General features: G+C 34.4%; 2 protein-coding genes across 2 annotated transcripts; one reads left to right on the top strand and one right to left on the bottom strand.

The window, feature by feature from the left end:
* Window positions 1–7,297: 7,297 nt before the first annotated feature.
* Window positions 7,298–9,243, top strand: LOC18050127 (probable WRKY transcription factor 23). Its single transcript, XM_006444475.2, has 3 exons — window positions 7,298–7,995; window positions 8,239–8,382; window positions 8,559–9,243. Exons 1-3 carry the CDS (start codon window positions 7,574–7,576, stop codon window positions 8,959–8,961), a joined length of 969 nt encoding a protein of 322 aa, XP_006444538.1. The 5' UTR covers window positions 7,298–7,573; the 3' UTR covers window positions 8,962–9,243.
* Window positions 9,244–12,150: 2,907 nt separating this feature from the next.
* On the bottom strand, window positions 12,151–20,098 carry LOC18050128 (flowering time control protein FCA). The gene is made up of 15 exons (XM_024189203.1): window positions 20,002–20,098; window positions 19,674–19,923; window positions 19,329–19,402; window positions 18,966–19,044; window positions 18,104–18,186; window positions 17,961–18,012; window positions 17,452–17,519; window positions 16,710–16,776; window positions 15,938–16,017; window positions 15,786–15,850; window positions 15,147–15,203; window positions 14,714–15,053; window positions 13,939–14,103; window positions 13,659–13,838; window positions 12,151–12,704 (listed from the first exon to the last, which is right to left on the bottom strand). The coding sequence occupies exons 2-15, from the start codon at window positions 19,912–19,914 to the stop codon at window positions 12,642–12,644; spliced, it is 1,614 nt and encodes a 537-aa protein (XP_024044971.1). The 5' UTR covers window positions 19,915–19,923; window positions 20,002–20,098; the 3' UTR covers window positions 12,151–12,641.
* Between the last annotated feature and the right edge of the window lie 261 nt (window positions 20,099–20,359).

The raw sequence follows: 20,359 nt of genomic DNA on the forward strand, positions 1-20,359 counted from the left end.
AATCCCACTCCCCACTCCAAAATTGGGTGGGACCCACGGATTCCCACTCTCATTCCCTCCTTTTTTAAGATAAGTAAACACTGGAGTGAGAGGAATCCACACTCCACACTCCCACTCCAGAAAGTAAACACTACCTTAATTACAAAGCGTAGTTAGAAGACTTGGACTATTGACACCATCCAATACTTGTTGAAAGTTGAAACCGTTTTTTTTCCCCTTCCATTAAAATTATTTAAACATTATAAAGTTCTTATGACACCTAAAAGATAGCCCTAATTTCTTATTGAATAAATCCCTAAAACATTTGTGCCCCTTCTCACTCTTTTACTTGCCTTCCCTTCTATTCTTCTTCTCTCTCTAGCCCTTCTATTGTGAACTCTCTCCCCCATCAACTCTCTAATGATAATGAACAAATTTGAACTATGTAACTATGATAATCATAATTCTGAATAGAAAAATTAAGATTTGGTGAGAATGATGGAGTTACTTGGTAATCCTGATTTTCTTTATTATTATTATTATTATTATTATTTTTTTTTAAACTTTTGAAAATGAAAGCAAAGCTTCGTTACTCGTCATAACAACAAAATGGTAGACACTAAAATTCTCATTATCTTCCGTACTTCCGTTTACAGTTACAATATTCTGGTTTCAAAAATTTGCTGAAGATGATCCAAGCTCAGACTTCTCAAAGGCCGCGAAATTCTATTTGTATCGGTCCATTTGCGAGCCAGCAGCAAGCCTTATTCCCGCTACATTCAACTGAGATACAAGATTTGGGCTGGACATTTTGGGCTTAGAAAAAGCAAACTCATCTCCAATAATAATGCGTCATTGTCCTCAACTATTTGTATCGGTCCGCTTGCCACCGTGGCATTATATATATATATATATATATATATATAAATAACAGAATACAAAGTACAAGCCATGACTAGTGACTAGGGTGACGTTGATAAACACTGGTAGCTTACTTTTTTGAAAGGTTTGAGTTTGATATTGATGAACAACAAACAATACAATACAATGCAATAGGGGTTGAAGAGCAAATTTGTTGCAACGAGATTATGGCGGGCCCTGACATTTGCCTCATAAAAAGATTTGCCTGTCGCTCAAAACTGAATGAGAATGACGACAATGGGGATGCAGTCGAAGTCGACAGCATCGACTGTTCCAAGATTTCGAACATTTTACAAGACCACGTTCACATTCCATCAGTTGTGGGCCGCGGCAAGCCAGCCAGCCAGCCAGCCAACCTTTGTCTCGCCCATTAAATTTTAACACAAAACCTCACCCGAGTCAGAACAAACTAGAAACGAAACTAATTCCAATGCTAAATTATTCCAGTGGTGTCACTGCTATAATTATAAATGTCCTGTCACTCCACTCAAAAATATGAATCATTATTTCTTAAAAGTATATGGTTGAAAAACTATACGTATGAATCTGACCGGATCGATTGCGTGCAAGTTTGGAAAACTGATGATGATGATGATGATGAAGAAATTGACCATAGGGTAATATTTGGGCGGGGGCGAAAACGAGAAATGAAAATTGAATAGTCGGAAATGGACCGACAATTGGGTTCAACAAATTGGCCAAAAATATGATTTGAATCTAGTTCGAGAGACGAAAGTGTCGGCAGCAGCACCAACCGCGTAGAAAGATAGCAACTGGCAGCTGCAATTAAGCACCCTGGGCCTAAAACAGAGTTTCCAGCGAATGATGGCTGAGCTATCAGAGAGTATGGGCCGTTGTCTTTTACCATTTGCTAATGGGAAACGAACCTGTTCTGTGTGTGCGCACTCTTCGGTTGGAAAGTTGAAAGCTCCATCTATTCCAGTCAAATATTATCTCATTTTTCTTCACAAAATTACAGAATATTGGTCCATCGCTGGCGGCATGTTTTGCATTGACTGCAATTTTAAAACGTTTTTTGTCACAGACAGTTTCGAGATTCAAAGAACTTTTTTTTTTCCACAAACATTAGTTTGGAGATTAGTTTGTTTTCATGCATACTCGATCCGACGCATGGCTTGCATTAAATGACAATATATATATATATATATAATCTTTTTTTAATGCAAGTATTTTTTTTAATGCGGACATATTTTAAAATTGTGAAATTTAAGAGTTAATTTTTAATTTTTTAAATTACATAATTTTATAATTTATTTAATAATTAATTCTTTTTAATTATATAATTTGTCCACGTTAAAGAAAAATTACGGCACCACATTAAGAAAAATGCGGGCGTCCGCACCTAACAATAATTATATATATAAATAAAGATCACGTCGAACATCAAACGTATTTACTTTTGACTTCTAGCCATGTGCGAGAAGGCCACACATCCCAATCTTTGATAATTGAAAACATTGATGGGAACGAGATTGATTGACGATTTATACCAAAAGTTTTACTTTGCTCACGAGTCAGATCAGATGCATTAGCGACGAGCTTTATGCCCCCCGTTATAAATTAAAAAACGTCAACCTTCTAGAAAGTCTTCTCCTCGTGGTGGATCTGATCGCTCATCACAGATATATCCGTCATGGCGAGAGGCGTTGATTCTTAGCTGATCTTTGGATTTCATTTAACGGCAATCATGAAACATGATAAGTTCACAACTTGAAGATGGTGACTTTTTAATTAAAAGTAACGGTTAGTTGAGTTTGAGTTAAGATAGTCTATAAACGTATTTTAAAATATCAAATCTATCACGAGCAGACACTTGGGTCACAATAATTTTTGGTCTTATGGGCCACTGGTAATGGACGGTTTTAGCAACATTATTATTATTATTATTAGTGTTACATTAATAAGTCGCCCATATTTTTAGAAAAAAATAATAATCTTAACGAAAATTAAACTAAGATCAAGCATATAATCAGAAATATAAATTATGAATAGTTAACACCTTTATCTTCTCATATATATATATATATATTAAAAGAAAAAGCTTTTAAAATTCAAATAAAATATATAGATCTGTATGATTGATATAAATTGGTAGATCAAATAATTGAGCAATATTCAAGGTTTTGACTGAGTCGTAGTGGTTATAAATATTGATCGGATGTCCCAACAGGAGCAATAATTAGCGGAGACTCGTGACCATAGTCAAAATATTGGGCTCCGAGTCCTAGAATGGACTGGTAAATGGTAATGGAAGATGGTGACTGCTCACATCAAAACAAAAGCTTTATATATATATATATATATATATATATATAGGATTTTGCTATGTTACATTGAATGTACCATACACAACTAACAAGAATCACACAATTATGTGGATCCCACAATTTGTGTGGTTCTTGTTGGTTGTGTATGGTACATTCAATGTAACATAGAGGCTCCCATATATATATATATATATATAATTTTTGTATTTTTGTATTTTTTTGTTTGGCTCCCAAACGTATCCAAGAAGCAACAATTTCAGTCAAACAGTCGCATAATCCTTTACTTGCCCATATATACTTTTTTAAAATTGTGGATGCCCCACATGCGGATGATATCCGTATTTTTATAATAGGAAAATTATCACTAGTATATAATTAATTAAGATACATTTTTATCAAGCATACTATAATATTGATTAACAGATAAAAATGAGAACACCCTACTCTAATAGAACAATGGATAAATTATATGATAAAAAATATATATTCAAATATGATGTATTATATCTCATAATTTATTGAATCCGGTATTTTTTTTATTTTTAACGTGTTTCTTCTCTAAAATTACTCTTATTGATTAATATATAATAAGTATGACAAAACTATAGTACAAATGTGGTATTATACCATAATTGCACCCAACCATTGAATCCAGTCATAGTTGTCACTATAATTAGATTTAATGATTGAAAGTAACTGTGGTATAATACCACAATTGGACCATAACTGAATCATAATAACTAACAAATAGAAAAAATGTATATCTTCCACTAAGAGCATCTCTAAAAGACTCTTCAAATAAGATTCTATTTTTTATTTGAAGAGTCATATCAATATTAAACACTTCAAAAGACACGTTAATTTAGATTTTTCAAATAAGATTTGCTTCTCACTCTTCAATATTACCGAGTGAATTTCTCCATGTTCTATTAATATTTTATTATTATTTATTGAAAAGATTAGACTGTAATAATTATTATGAGTAATGATACAGCCACAAACTCTTGTACAAACTTATTTTGTACAAACTGATGTGGCATGATAAGATTGGTTGAATTAAATATCACTTTGCCCACATGATTTGTTTTTATTAATTTATATTTTCATTCAACCAATGAATTAATGACACGTCAGTTTGTACAAGAGTTTGGGACTGTATCATTACTCAATTATTATTTATGTTTCTTTTAAAAAATATAATAACAATTCAATTTGATGGTGAGAAAGATTTGATTAAAATAATATTAATTTACTCTTATTTGGTGAGTCTTTTAGAGAGAATTATATTTTTTCTATACACTTATTTATTATATCAATAAATAAATTAAAATTTAAAAAGTAAAATTTAAAAATCCTTTTCGAGATGCTATAACACGCACGTCCGTTGGCGATGAAGAAATAGTACTAATATAATTAAAATTTAGAAGGAAACGAGATCCTCAGAGCGTGTATCGAAAGCAAACCCTAGAATATTCCAAAACCGCGTTAAATCTTGGCTTTCCATTCGTCACATGATCTCATCTCCAATTGGCAGATTATGTAATGCTTGCGTCTAATCTATCGTGTAATTACTTATTTATGAATAAATAAATAAAATATGCTATCAATGCATGAACAGTTTAATAATGGGTTGTTTAAAATTAATTATTAAGGCCAAAAAAAAAAAAAAATTTGCATGTCCCCATAAAATTATTGTACGAAACTGAACTGTTTAGATATTGAAAATCTATTTAGTGGTAACGTACGTAGACAAGGCATTATTCCCTTTTCTCATCAGAGGCTGGTGAAGGGCAAAAGCCAAACTTGCGGCGTAGATTGAGGGCGAAAGATGACCATTTGATCTCACACGTGAATGGTGAGGATAGAGTAACGGGACCCCTGGAGATCATGAAAGTTTTAAGAGACAAAAGGAGAACACGTGTGAGAAAATGAAAGGGCAACGGCCCGACGGTCGAGCATCGATGTGAGTGGAAGCGATGGGGACAACGGGCCGTGTATCGTGGCCAGCTTTGGTTTCGCGTAAAAGGAGCTGATTTTATCTAAAGTAAGTAAATTACATTGATCATGGGGTTTGGATTTTGCTTGGCAAATCTTTTTAGTGTCGCTGAACCCTTGTCTCTTTTGTTTACGGAAAGATCCATACGAGTCACGTAACTCACAAATTAGATTCTAGCAAAAGGACAACAGAATCAACTAGATAGCTTATTACTCATATTTTGTTTGACGAAATTATGTATTGATTTTTTATAAAGATATTGGAAAAGTTTGTCTCAATACCGTCACCATTTGTAAAAATGGAGAGCTAAATTTAGTAAACCATTTCCATTAGTCTAGGGAGTTCGGTTACTTGAATGAAGATAAGAGCATTAATTGACGAAGCTAGTATAGGATTTACCCCATCTCGAGTTTTATTTTTCCCCTGCAGAGCCCGCAGAGTATGATTCCAAAAAATTCGTTTTGTTCTTTGAATTTATGAAACCTTTTCAACTAATGATTTTGAAAACTTTTTTAACTTGCCCTCGGTGAAACGTCACCATTTCTTCGATTAGTTCTTACCCCAACTAGACAATTTTATCAGCTCAATTCCATGATGAGGGCCTTATACATAGTAGTAAATTGATATCGGTGCCATTACGATGATGCATTCATGCTTCTCTTCTCTACATCTAAATAGACAAGACTCATAATGTTCATTTCAAAAATATTATATTCGGGATGCAATTTATCATCTATGAATTCGTGGGTATCTAGACGTCTATATAGATAAACCTTGAGGATATTGAGCGTATTTTTTTTTCCCTCCCACAATATTGATCATTGGCAAAGATAAGGATGTTAGTGAGAATTAAATGGGTGAAACTACGGGCAGAAAAGAAAATCTTAAGAGTTGTGAGAATGTTAAAATTGTGTTTGATCCGCAATGTGAAAAAGGTCTTTCGTTAACGAAACTGAATCATACTCAAAAGAGAAGGTGTGTAAGTGACATCAATGGTTTCGCAAATGCTTTTGATAAAAAGAGAACACAATGTTAATTGAATTTTTGCTAAGAAAAGAGAGAGAGACCAAATTATTAGAAGCATGTAAAGGTAAGCTGGGCTTGCACGCAAACTATGTCAGCGAAGGATCCTTGTCTCATTCCACACCAGTAACCACACGTGCAAGAACTTTTCCATACGCTTCTCATCGAAAGGAGAGTAGAAAGAGCATCCTTATCGGCCATTCTTTTCTCGCCCTTTTTTTGTGTATAATCTATACAAAAGAAAAGCAGCCATTACCACCGACTGTGGGATTTAGGAATTATGAATCATTTATAGCACCCATTTCACACCTTTAACTTGAATCTTATTCTCATTTGATGATCATGTTCTTTTGTTCCCCCTTACAAGGTTCGCGTTCTCAGCTATAATTCAAATCCGCTTTAATTTTGATAAATTGATATTAATTTTTTTAGTACTCGATCTTGGTACAAATGAAGTTTAATTTCCCTTTAATTAGCTAATCAGTTTCCCACAGTTTTGAGTTTTTCAAAGTTTAATTCATATGGAAAATTAATTCTATTCTATGGACTAGCGCCGTAGCGCTAGGTTTTAGTGTTAGCTTATTTATTTCTAAAATCAAATCAATATATATATATATACGCTCACTTAATTAGTGGAAGTCCCTTTAGTGGAAGTCCCTACGCAATTACTAATTTATTTCGTTAATTTGTCGATTGTCATACAACAAAAAGTTGCGCATACGGTACGACCCAAAGATGAGGAGGAGTTAGAATGAAGAAATAAAATATAAAGGGAAAATTATTATTATTATTATTAAAAATTAAAAAGAAATCTTAAAAGAGGATTATTAATTCACAATTCCCATGCACACAGAGCAATCAGCACTCGAGTGAAAGAGAGTTTGGAAATAAAAAGCCTTTTTTACGCCGTAAGAATCTCACGTGCAGCTCGTCCCCGTTCACACAGTGGAATTAAACCCGTAAACCGGTCAAACTCCACGCATGAAAGCATCGACCAACACCACTACCGTCGGACCGACCGCCAGCGATCTCATGTGCGTATTCAAACTCGAAACTTGTTACGGGCGCTGGTTTAATGTCCGTACAAAGTATTGACCTACAATTACCGGTCAAAGAAATGGAAACATTTGTTGCCACTTAGCCAACTCTACTGTTGCCAAGTCTCATCCTTGTTCCTTTGTATACCATTCTCTCTCCATCTCTAAACACCCACCCACCTTATAAACCAGATCAAAGTTGAAATCTTACCCTACTTCACACTTCAAAAGCCTCACAGTAACTCTCTCTCTCTCTCTCTCCCTTTCCATTTTGTTCTCTTTTCTTTTGTTTTTTTATGAAGATTAAGAAGAATTTCAACTGAGGCATAATGGAGAGGAAGGAAGTTACAAAGACGAAGAATCATAACAATATGGGATCATCACCATTTGCTGATCATCTTTCAACTGGTTCTCAGCTTCGAGGCGTATTTGACTTGTACGAGGGAGAGAAGGGGTCATTAGGGTTTATGGAGTTACTGGGTGTTCAAGACTTTGGTTCTTCTTCTCCTCCTTCTTCTTCTTTATTTGATATGGTACAGTTCCAGGCACAGAATCAGGTTCCGTCTAAAGGAGCATCAGCATCTTCAACTGTCAATGTTACAAAGATTGAATGTTCTGAGTTGTTGAATCAGCCGGCGACGCCTAACTCTTCCTCGATTTCATCTGCATCGAGTGAGGCTTTGAATGATGAACAAGTTAAAGTAGAAGAGCATGTACATGATGAACAAAATCAACAAAAAACCAAGAAACAGTGAGTTTTTTCTTTTCTGGTAGTTTTTGTCTTCGATCTTAATTATTTATCATTTCAATTTTTTTTTTATTTTTTTCAAAGAAGCACAGCACAGTACAGTACACATGCATCTGCTAATGAATGGCCCATAAATTATATATAAATATATATCGTTAGTTGTCCGAAGTGTGAAGAATTAAAGATAAGGATTTTGATGATGTTTTGGATGGTTTGTTTGGTTTGGGTTTTTTTGGGGATAAGCAGGTTGAAGCCCAAGAAGACAAATCAGAAACGACAGAGAGAGCCGAGATTCGCGTTCATGACAAAGAGCGAGGTTGATCATCTGGAAGATGGATACCGATGGAGGAAGTACGGTCAGAAGGCCGTTAAGGACAGCCCCTTTCCTAGGTACCTTTGACTTTACTACTTCAATAATAATAATAATAATAATTAATTCTATTGTTAATTTCGCAATTATAAACTTCCACCGCTTTCCTCGTTAGTTAATTTTAGTTCAAAAATTAGGTCCAAATTATATATCATTGAATGATTATAATATATGGGTGGCATTGTTGTTGTTGCAGGAGTTACTATCGTTGCACCAGTGCTTCATGTAATGTGAAGAAAAGAGTGGAGAGATCTTACACTGATCCAAGCATTGTCGTGACGACCTACGAGGGCCAGCACAACCACCCGAGTCCACTCCTACCACGTCCAACCCTTGGCGGTGTTCCTCATGCTGGAAACGGTGTCGTTGGATCCTCTTTTGGTATGCCAATGCCGGCGGCATTCTCTCAGCAACAACTGCCCAGCTTGGTTAATTCCTTGTTGCCTATGAATTTTGGGAGTAGTTTTATCAACGGTCCAACAACTGCTTCTTTTCTTCATGAGAGGCGTTTCTGCACTCCTGCAGCAGGGACTGATCTGCTTAAGGATCATGGCCTTCTTCAGGACATTGTTCCTTCACATATGCTAAGGGAAGAGTAGAGATGAAGGAAGATGAGTATATTGATTATCAATTTAATTATTATTAGTTTTTTTTTTTTTCTATTTAACTGACTTCCGTAAAAGGTTTAGATGTAAATGTTATGTAATCTACTAGTTGACAGGATCTGATCTTTCTTGCAGAAAGTCTTTTCCCGCATACCCTTTATGAATGTCATTGTGAAATGGGTTTTTGATCCAATGCAGGAAGGAACTGGTTTCTTACTTTGTTTGGGTTTAATTTCCTAACTCTTCACTCATTCATTCATTCATTTGTTTGTCCTATCTATTTGTTTTTGTTGTCGAAGGAATGTGCATTGATTTCATTGAGAGTGCCACCCCCTGAGTCAAGATCTTTTCAGGGTTAGGGTTTCTGTGGAGAGAACAATTAATGTAAGCATTTGAGTTTTTTTTTTAAAAAAAAAAATTTCCCCTCCTTCCTTCTCTGTCTGGGAAACGGCAAAAACAAAATTTCTCTTTAAAAAATAGGGAACCAATTGTGAGAATTTGGTGAGGTGAAATTAATGTGCTGTCTCCAGAAGTGGTAAAGAGAGATGCAATGTGGAAGAATAACATACCTACTGCTGACCCACTTATAGCCCCTTAAGAGTTATTATTACCTGCTTTATGTCTTGCGAACTATCATGGATTTGGTTCATTGAAAATTGTGGGGATATAGAGCATGTATATCATAGAATAAAGAAATAGATTAAAAGATAAAAAAATATATATTATATTTTAATATATCATAGAATAAAATATTGTCTACTAAAATTAATTTTTTTAATTTATTTCTTGTATTGTTAAAGTAATTAAGTAAATTATTTTTATTAAAAATTTATTAATACGTTTTTTTTAATCTTTTTATTAATCGTAATTTAGCATCTGCCATTAGGGGTGGGCACGGTTCGGTTCGGTTCGGTTCGGTTCGAAATTAAGTAGAACCGATTTAAATCGGTTATTTTATAAAAAGAACCGAATAAGAACCAAACTCAATAAGAACCGAACTCAAACGGTTCTTTTCGGATCGGTTCGGTTCGGTTCGGTTTTTTCGGTTCTGGGCCTATTGGGCCTATTTTGAATTTTTAAATTTTTAGCCCATTGGACCTCATAAATGTAATAATTTTTTTTAACAATTAATTTATCCTAATTTTATTACAAATATTAACAATAAATACAAAGTATTCAAAACACATTTTATCACTAATATCTTACTAATTATTAATAAGATACTCCCAAAATATGAAATATTAAAATTTCAAAATACATAACCAAACTCCAATACTCCATCTATATAAACATAATCATAATGTTATAAAGAGAAATAACACATGTTTGATTTGAATAAAATCATGTTTGATTTGAATAAAATTATTAACACATGTTTGATTTGAATAAAATAAAAAAATAATTCGGTTCTTCGGTTCGGTTTTTCGGTTCAGCTAAGTGAACCGAATACCGAACCGACATTTCGGTTTTTTTTACAAACGGTATATTCGGTTTTTAAAAAAAATAAAAACCGAACCGAATTAAAAAAAACCGTCGGTTCGGTTCGGTTTTTTTAACATTACGGTTTTTTTGCCCACCCCTATCTGCCATATATATAGAACATGTTATTATTGTTTTTGCTGGGAATATTTTAGTCTTCGCCCCGCCCACAGTGGTACAGAGTGAGTTCTCACTGCTAGTTTTAGTTTGCATTAGTAAATATGAAATGGTAATTGTTCATCCACGCATTCGATCGAGTACTTCGGAAAGTGATGTGATAATTGAGTACCCCACTCTCAGATGCTTCTCAAGGCAAAATGTTTGGCAATACTGTGTGACACTGTATTTGGCATCGAGAATCGGAAAGTTAAATGTCATGTATGGTGTGATTACCAAAACAGAACCTTCGGTCAAATTAAGAAAAAATTTATGGGTAATTTTTAAAAATTTCTCCTGAGGTTTGGATTTATTGCAAGTAGATGACGAGAATTGGTTTATTTGTAAAAAATTCCTTACCGTCAGTTAATTTTAATATTAACCGTTAGTTTATCGTGCAAAGACAATATTACCCTTAACAATAGTGTATAAACGAAAATAACTAAAAAAAAACCAAAATTATTGGCGCGAAAAGCACAAACCCTATTTTTTAATAATTTTATCCTTGTCAATTCTAAAAATTTACAATATCATAGGTAAAGATTATGACTATTTCATTTTTAAATTTTTAATTTTATCTTTCTTGTAGGAATTTTAAGAAAATATTAATAATTTAAAGAGAATTTTTTAATTTTTTAATTTTATCTTTTTTATAGGAACTTTAAGAAAATATCAATAATTTAAAGATGGTAAAATAACTAATAATTTTGGTTTTTTTTATAGTTATTTTCGTTTATAAACTATTGTTAAGGATAATATTGTCTTTGCACGGTCAACTAACGGTCAATGTTAAAATTAACTGACGGTAGGAGGTTTTTTACAAATAAATCAATTCTCGCCATCTACTTGCAACAAGTCCAAACCTCAGGGGAGGTTTTTAAAAATTACCCATAAATTTATCATCAAGAGTTAAAAATAAAAAGGATTTTTACAATTGCACGTTTGCAACATTGAGTGCAACATTAGGGTATACTTAAAAGATTCTTCAAATGATGAAGAAAAAATAGTTGGAGAATCAAATAATTTAAAAAAAAAATTAAAACGAGATTATCATTTTTGATATTGAAGAGTGACTTTATCCTCTTCAAATAATATTATACTACTTATTATATTATCATTGTTGAAAAGAAAGAAACACCAAACCTACATTATTAAAAACTTAAAAGAATAATCAAATTTAATGAAAGAAAAATTTGATTGAAATCTTTTAATTTTTTATTTATCTAATAAATAAATAAACACTAAATAAAATTAAATGACTAAAAACCTCCGGTCAGACACCGTGCACGTCCCACTTGTAGCGGCGTTTCCCGACTTCCAATCTTCCATCGTAGATATAATAATACCAAATATTTTTTAAAAATAAAAAAATAAAAACAAAATTTCCATCCAACAGGCCGGCGCTACTGGTAAAAATGTAATGTTTTCTTGTCGAGTTCACACCCATCAATCAGTCACACGGGGCTTTATGGAAAATCTCACTTGGAAAGAGGATTCCACGCGTTCGCGAAAGAAACTCACTTTGATGGTTGGATTTGCAACTCTTTATAAACTATTCAATATGGCGAAAAATCTTTTTCAAAATGTTTTCCAAATTACATAACGATTTACAGACGTGGGGTCCGAGTTTTCATTCATAGAGGAATCACAAAAAATAGGATCAGGCTACGGTGCAACTGTGGCACCGTGCCACAATTGTATTTAGCCGTTAGATGCAGTTAAATTGGTGGGATCCACTGACATCCAACGACTAAATACAACTGTGACACAGTAGCACAGTTGCACATAAGGTTTTCTCCGAAAAATAACACATGGCATGGAAAACAACCCACCGTCTCAAAAAATCTACACGCAATACAATATGAATAAGACAACAAGTCAATCACACGCGGCCAGTTCCCTGCAGTATCAGAAACAAACAAGAAGGCAGATGGAGCCCACGGATTGGCAAAAACTGATCACCTGCTAAATGTTAACCTAACATTTTTAGATAAAAAAAAACTATCCTCCCCAGGGAATCAACAAAAACTGGCCACCTTCTAAACACAGGTGGGATGAACCACAGGACTACTTTTAGTCTGAACTTGCAGGTGATCCTGCTCCTGAAAAACCACAGCAATCCAAAATGAAGCCGGGTTAGCCAAAGTAGAACTGTACAAGTTTTCATTTTTTAAAAACATCAAATTTACATGTCCCAAAATAGAGGTGCTATAATTTGTTGCCCGGTCATCAACGTGGGCCTACAATTCATAACCAAAATATCACAATCAAGTATATCCTGTTCTCTACTATAATAACCAAGTATATCCTGATCTCTACTATAATAACCATCGCTGCACATAAGAGTATCCTCTCTCCATGTGAAACGTGGACGAGACAATCATCATCCAGCTGCTTGCAAAAGCTTAATGGCTGATCAACTCATTGTTTGTAGTTGAAATTCATATTAACAGATAGTACAACTAACTGACTTCTAATACACTAAATCATGTTGTAATAACTTTGTGCATGCACAATCCAGGGGCATCTGTCAGCAATTAGCATCAAGTCCACTACAAAAAAATCTGTAGCTCACAGGTAAAGATAAAAAGGCCTCGACACTAAAACATGCAGCGGTGAGGATAAATCATCACACAGATTTTATTCTAATGTACATTCTTTTTGTGCTGTCAAAACTTTCACAGCAGGAACCATTCCACCCCATTCGAAGATATCACATATGAATACCAATGAATTAACATACCCAACACCAGATATATTTAGCCTAAAAGAATTCATGTGGCAAAACCTACTGTATTCTACTTTTTGTCACAAAGTTCTCTTTTGCTTGTACTAACTTGCATAATAGTGGGCTGAGATACATAATGCAATAGCGGCAAAATCAGATTCTATAAGCAAACAATATAATTCTTCCAACCAATTTAAAACGACTAAATTAGTTCTAGGTTTTGTACCCTAGTCTTCCCCGGAACAGGTGGTAGAAGCTTGATTAATACTGCAATGGACAGAACAAAGATGCAGAAATATTGAGCAGCCAGCAAGTAATTATTTCTTACCGATGCAGACACAGAAGGGTCTTGGAGTTGCACTTTTTTACGGAAGACATGCGGCTGAAGCTGCACTTCTTGGGTTTGAGCCACTTCTTTGGTAGAAGAAACTGACTGGCTTCCATTTTGCAGCTTTTGCTGCTTCTCTATTTGCTGCTCAAATAAAAGATACTCCTCGGGCTTATCCCACTATAGTTAATTTTTTTAAGGACATCAGTTACAATGTTTGTGGAAAGGAAATCCAAACAGCAGGGCACAAGAAAGTTAATAAGAGACAAAAAAAACTTACTCTACTTTCGCAAGTTTCACAATTGTAGTAATATTTGTTTCCATCGGGGCAGGTATGTTCACTCCAGTCACACTCTGGAGAAGCTGCCACCTGGGGACTTTGAGGTACTGTAGGAATAGTGGAAGCGCTAGCACTTGTCTGAGGATTGTTTCCACTCCTTGGAGACTGCAGAAATGCATAACATTAGCAGCAAATCACTATGCACCAACATGCAACAATTACATTTAAAATTACAAAATAATTAAATAATATCCTTAACCTCTTACCCCGCTCCTTTTTTACAAAATAATTATATATTTTCTTTTTGAAAAAAGGGGGAATAATTGTAATAATATCCTTAACCCTTCAATTTGGCACAGGGAATAATCAGTTTCATTATTCACCAACATTACATGGAACCTCTAGTTCTAAGCCCAGCACAATGTCCACATGTGGAACCCTAAAAGTTCTAAAAGAAAGCTTACTTCCATCAAAGGTAGCTTCACCTTGGGACTTCTTTACAAATACAATACAAGTCATGATTTAATAAGGTCAACATTCTGTTTTTCACCTTGGGACTTCTTTACAAATACAATAAAAGTCATGATTTAATAAGGTCAACATTCTGTTTTTCCTATTTCTCCAATATTCATAAAAGGCAACACGAGAATATAGAGATATTTGTTGGGTCTCATTGCATTTTCAGCTAGTGAACTACATTAACCAAATTTTACGGTAAACAAATGCCTTGGATTTCCTATTTGAAGTACTAAACCAACATTAAATATCATAATACCTCTGATTCTGACACGATAACATGGGAATTCTGCTGCTGTTCTACATTTTGAGTTGATGACTGTCTCAGATGCAACTGTTTTTGCATATCAGAGACTGCTTGTTGAGATAATTGAGAATTTTGCTGCGGGATTTGTATCTGTTGTAATGACAACTGAGACAGCTGTGAAGATGATTGCTGCTGAGAACAATGTAATTGCTGTATGATAGGAGTAGCAGCTTCCTGGTTTCCCCAATTTGAAAAGACTTGTGGATGTGAATTATTGAAAATGTGTTGTGGACGATATGAAACATTAGGGAGAATCTGCCCTCCTGCTGAATTACCCAGATTGGGCGGTGGCCTGAAAGTAAATCAAGGAAACTGGAAAGTCAACTTAATGTTTGGAAATATAACATTATTGAAGGCAACAAGAAAAATGGGGACCAGAATGTACCTAACTGGTTCTAGAAAATTGGGACCAAAACTTGGGGTGCCAAATGTGTAATTTCCCCTGCAGAGGAGAAAGAGCCACAAAAATTAAACTGAATCTAACCATTAAAGATAGCAACAAAGCCTGGAATCATAAGCAGAAGAAGTCAATTGATTGTATTTCCAAATATGAATATCTGTAATTTGTTTTCATTTGGTTTTAGCAATACATATTTGTATTTTCCACTCTCAACCTGATGAAATTTTTTCTCATTTCAGGAAAGAAATCCCAACCGAAAAATATTGACCACAGGATATGTATGTTTGTATATATGGACACATGCATTCCATGAAGATGTCAGACAAAAATCTGATCTTGGATAAGTTGATTATCAGGTAGATAATTAACAGTTGACACCAATATCAGGGTGTCTAAGCACTCACTCTTTCTTATTGAAAAAATGATAAAAGAAGATCCTTTAGCTTAGATCATTAACTAACTAATTTTAGATGTCAGCTCTTCTCCGGCGGACCGATTAGATGACTACTAGAAGAATGCATGATCACAATTATGTATTGTCTTCCCAAATCACAAAGTGAAAAACTAAGGTGTAGATTCATGATTCCCAAATCATTTTAAAGTGCAAAACTAAAGAAACAAAACCTTAGTTCTCCAGTCCTTGGTTTCTTAGGGTCCGCAATTCGAACAACCAGTGGCTGATCAGAACCCTAAAATTGAAAGGGTTAAAAAAAATTATTCAATAACTATCAAAATATTTTTGAAGAACTACATATCGAAACATAAATACACTTTACTCTCATCGTGAAAGTTCCATTCAATCCACTGATGGCTGCCAGCGCCATTTCTCTATGAGAAAACTGGACAAATGCACATCCTTCAAAAGGTACAGGATCTATCTCAGAATGAAGGTGAAATGAACAGTTGATGCAAGTACATGATAAATCCAAACATTCATATGTAGAAGAAAAGTATTAGCAAAAAGGTAGCAAGAACAAAAGCATATAGAGGGTTTTTGATGCATGAGTCACCCATTCATGCACGATAATTGAAGATGAAGCATATAGATATATCAGGCATTCTTCAAAAACTACACAATCAATGTCAGAACAAAGTCCGACTAAATGTTTGATACAAGTATGTGATGCTTCCAACTATTCATATAAAGAGTTTAATAGTTTTTGCAAAGTGGCGGCATAAACAGAGGCTTATAAAAAGTTTTTGATGCACGTGTCACCCATTCATGTACAACAACTGTAGACGAATCATATAGATATATCCGGCATCTCCACCAACATAGTGGTTGCTATGTTGTCCTTTATTTCACCCATTGTGCAAAAGGTGCAAGTTGCAAAAGGCAGGCTAAAAGTATGATTGCAAGAATTATTTGAGTAAACAAGAAAATCAAAAAGTAGCCAATGCAAACTCAACAAGTTCTGTTTTTTATGAAACAAGAAAGCAAAAACCAATATCCTTCATGAAACAAAAATTAAAAATCAATATCCAACATTTCCAATTATGCTCTAAAATTAAGAAGGCATAAAACAGAAGTAATGGTAGGCGACAAACCACGACTTTGCTTCAGCTCATCACGCACTATAAAGATATCTTCGATATGACCATATGGGGAAAATACCTGATACAGATAACATTCAACTATTAATCAACATCCTCAAAAATAGAGAGGAATCCAGAGCAAGAGTGAAAGGGTGCCTGTAGGAATTTTTTCCATCTAGATTGAAGAAGGAACTTTTTCCATCCAACCCTAGTTTCAGGAAAGGTCTTACTGATTAAAGAATGTCATGGAACAGTGACAAGCAAGTATGCACTAGTGCACATAGACAGAGCATGCATGTAAAGGGGTAACATGCATGCAGGTAAATTTCACAATACTGTTACCTATGCCCAGCATTTTGTCACACACTACACACCTGGAACCAATCTAAGGGTTACTCAATGACAAGCACTCTATACCTGGGATCAGCATTTGATCCTAAACATGCAACAATACCTTTTTCTTGATGAGATAGATTTATACTCAAACCACAATTCACCAAAGCAAAAAGCTACTATTTTGGGAACTAGTAACTGAACTTCAAGGATGAATATTCTATTTGCTATAGCATAATGTATTCATTCCACTCAAGAGATGCCCTACCACATATGAAGGCAATAACTGTCACTTGTATTGCTGTGGTTCTGTCCACATACATTTGCAAGTTTGCATATGCAAGTTAAACGATATGGGGAAATAGGCAATTATGTAGTAAACTAAGGGCCACGCATAAATGTTCAATGGACATGAGCATACTTCCTCAATTTCCTTTTTTGAAGTTTGTTTGCTCAGGCAGCCAACATACAACTTGTCCGGAGGAGCCACTGCCAAATCACAAATGGAACATGGATAAAAAAGAACAAATGATTAGAATACCACAACATAAACATGGAATGTTAGTATCTTCACAGCACAGGTGCATGAAAACAATGATGTTAAGCACATATTGCAAAACAAAATGCAAGCAGACAAAATTTTCCCTTAAAGCTAGGATTCGCATCATTAATGAAACAAAATAGCAAGTGCCATATAACATTAAAATTTTTACTTCTAAAGACATAAAAAGTACAGAATTTTAATTCCATTAAACAGATAAAGGTCACTTTATACCCCAGTAGCTCTCAGCCAAAAGAATAGTTCACCATATGCACAAAATAAGGTCTTGCTAATTGTCTATTCAAGAGGTGTCTTATTCTTATTCTTTCAAGATTTTTGCGTGAAGTTCTTACTATGCTACGCGAGTATGTTAAGCTACAAGCACTTACCAGGGTGTTCCCTTTCTCCATCAGCAAATCTCACTTTGATGGAAGCCTGTTCCTGGACGCATCATATTTATATATTAGTACAAAAATAAGACTGACAGAATAATGTGGTTTTGCAGATGTTCTCCAGACACTAATGAACTTACCCCAGGAAAAATATAATGACCGTTTAGAGCTCTGATAGCATTGCCAGCTTCCTCGAATATCGTAAATTTCACAAAGCAATACCCTGAAAAATAGGAAGTCTACACCATCTGTTAAATTATCATAGTAACTTCAACATAATGGCAGAAGAACATATACTAACATGTTTTGAAACAGACACATAAAATAGTAGATTGGTATAAGGCATATCATAGATATAAACAGGAAGTTTAGGTTCCTTGAAACGCTCCAAATGAAATTCAGAGCAACCACCAGCATAGCAACCATGAAGCAGGAAGGTATTAAAAATTGTGCAATTCCAGTTATAGGAAAATCATCCACAGAGCTTTCTAAAAATTAATGGTATCAGTGACCTCTACAACGTATGCTGAGCAGTAAAACATTCTTCTTTTTTTTTTCCTTCCTTAAATACCAGAACTATTCAGACTGCAAAGGCATCTAATGATTAGGACCACTTAGGCCATTTGAATGACAGAACGTTATGCTGTTTCCTTTTCCTTTTCAAAAGGAAAAAGGGAAGACCACAATGCACAGTTAATGTTGCTTTAGAACTGCACAAGGTTATCGCTTGAACAAAAATAATCCTTCAGAAAAATTAACTTTCACAGAAGCTTACACTCCTCAATCAGTACAATCCAGGTAGAAAAGTGGGAGCTATCTGCTATCCAAGTTCCCTTTCTTGATAAATCAGTTTGCAGGTTCAATCTTCAGAATTGAGGTACCACATAATGTCAAACAAACCAGAATTGACTAGGGTACAAGGTGAACTTTGCACTGCAGAAGGCTAAAAGATTGACACTTTTATGAACCGTACTCAATTTCTACAGGATAAATTAATCATACCTTGTTGCTGACCAGTTCTCTTGTCCTTGGGTAGAACAACCTCAATAACATTCCCGTGTTCTTCAAACAAAGGGCGGATCTGATATAAATGAAAAATATTAAGACGTTAAATAACAACTTATAGCTATAACTAACACAATTAGTATCCAGAGGTTTGAAAATGAGAGTTAGTAGTTCGATGGAAATTCAACTAATTTGAGTAAGAACAAAGGCAAGCATGCTGTGCACTTTTCCAGATGATCTTTCTACATACATGATGTATAAGTGCACGTCCTCACTAGGAAATATTATAGTTCCTTTTTACATAACTTTACACAAATATTTCAAACACATTAACCACTGAATGCCATTGAAATGACTTACATCTTCTTCAGTTGCAGTTCTGGGAACCGGTGCAACATAAAGTTTCGCAGGAATGCCACTGTCATTGATATGATCTAATAAATTTGTTGATGGACAAAACTTAGAGCTTCAGCAACCTTATGAATTAAAAAAATTAACAGTTCGATCATAAATTGAAAATAAGTACCACGAATGACTTACAAAATAGCGGAAATAAAAGCAAATTACAAAGATAAGAAAGCTATATTATTTAAACTTGTACACTTTCCCGCAAATTTGAACTAATGGTTCTTTATTTACTATGATGAATCTTTGTCAAAATTAAAATGAGAACTTAATGATAAAAGTAAATAGATTAAAGAAAACCTGGAGCAGGATGATTAAACCCTCGCTTCCGGCCAATGAAGGGCATAGGCTGACCATTGAAGAAATCAGTCGGCTCGCTGCTCATTTGATCGTATTGGTAATGCCGGCGGTGGTGACTGTGGTAGTTGTCGGGAAAATTATGTCTGTGGTCGTCGGAGGACCAAGAACAATAATTGCCGGAAAATGAATTAGGGTTAAACTCTGGAGGATCAGTGATATATTCTCCCACGTGTCCCTCCATTTTCGAACCCTAATGGGTGCAGATGAAATAATTAATGAAAAAGAAAGCGCGCGAGTAACACGAGACGGAGAGCGAGAATTCTTGTACCAGAATCTTGAATTGTGGATTAGAAAGTGTAAGAATTTGCACTTGTCTCTGTTAGCCAGCTGACGTTTCTCGGTGAATATAACGAAAGACCGTTGAAGTATTATTACCGTTCGGCTGAGTTTGGGAGCAGAATTAGATTCGACTAAATATCATAATTAGATTGAATTAGTTGAATTAAATTAAATTATATAATATTAGGTTGTGTTTGATATAATATTAAATTGGACAATGTTAAATTATATTTAAATATAAATTTATTTATAAATATTTAATAATAATTATTAAAATTAATTTAAAGATAATTAATAAGAACATTAAATATATAGTAAATTAGTTATTAGGTAGTTATATTATAATA

Source organism: Citrus clementina, unplaced genomic scaffold, assembly GCF_000493195.1.
Source record: "Citrus clementina cultivar Clemenules unplaced genomic scaffold, Citrus_clementina_v1.0 scaffold_3, whole genome shotgun sequence".
Lineage (NCBI taxonomy): Eukaryota > Viridiplantae > Streptophyta > Magnoliopsida > Sapindales > Rutaceae > Citrus > Citrus x clementina.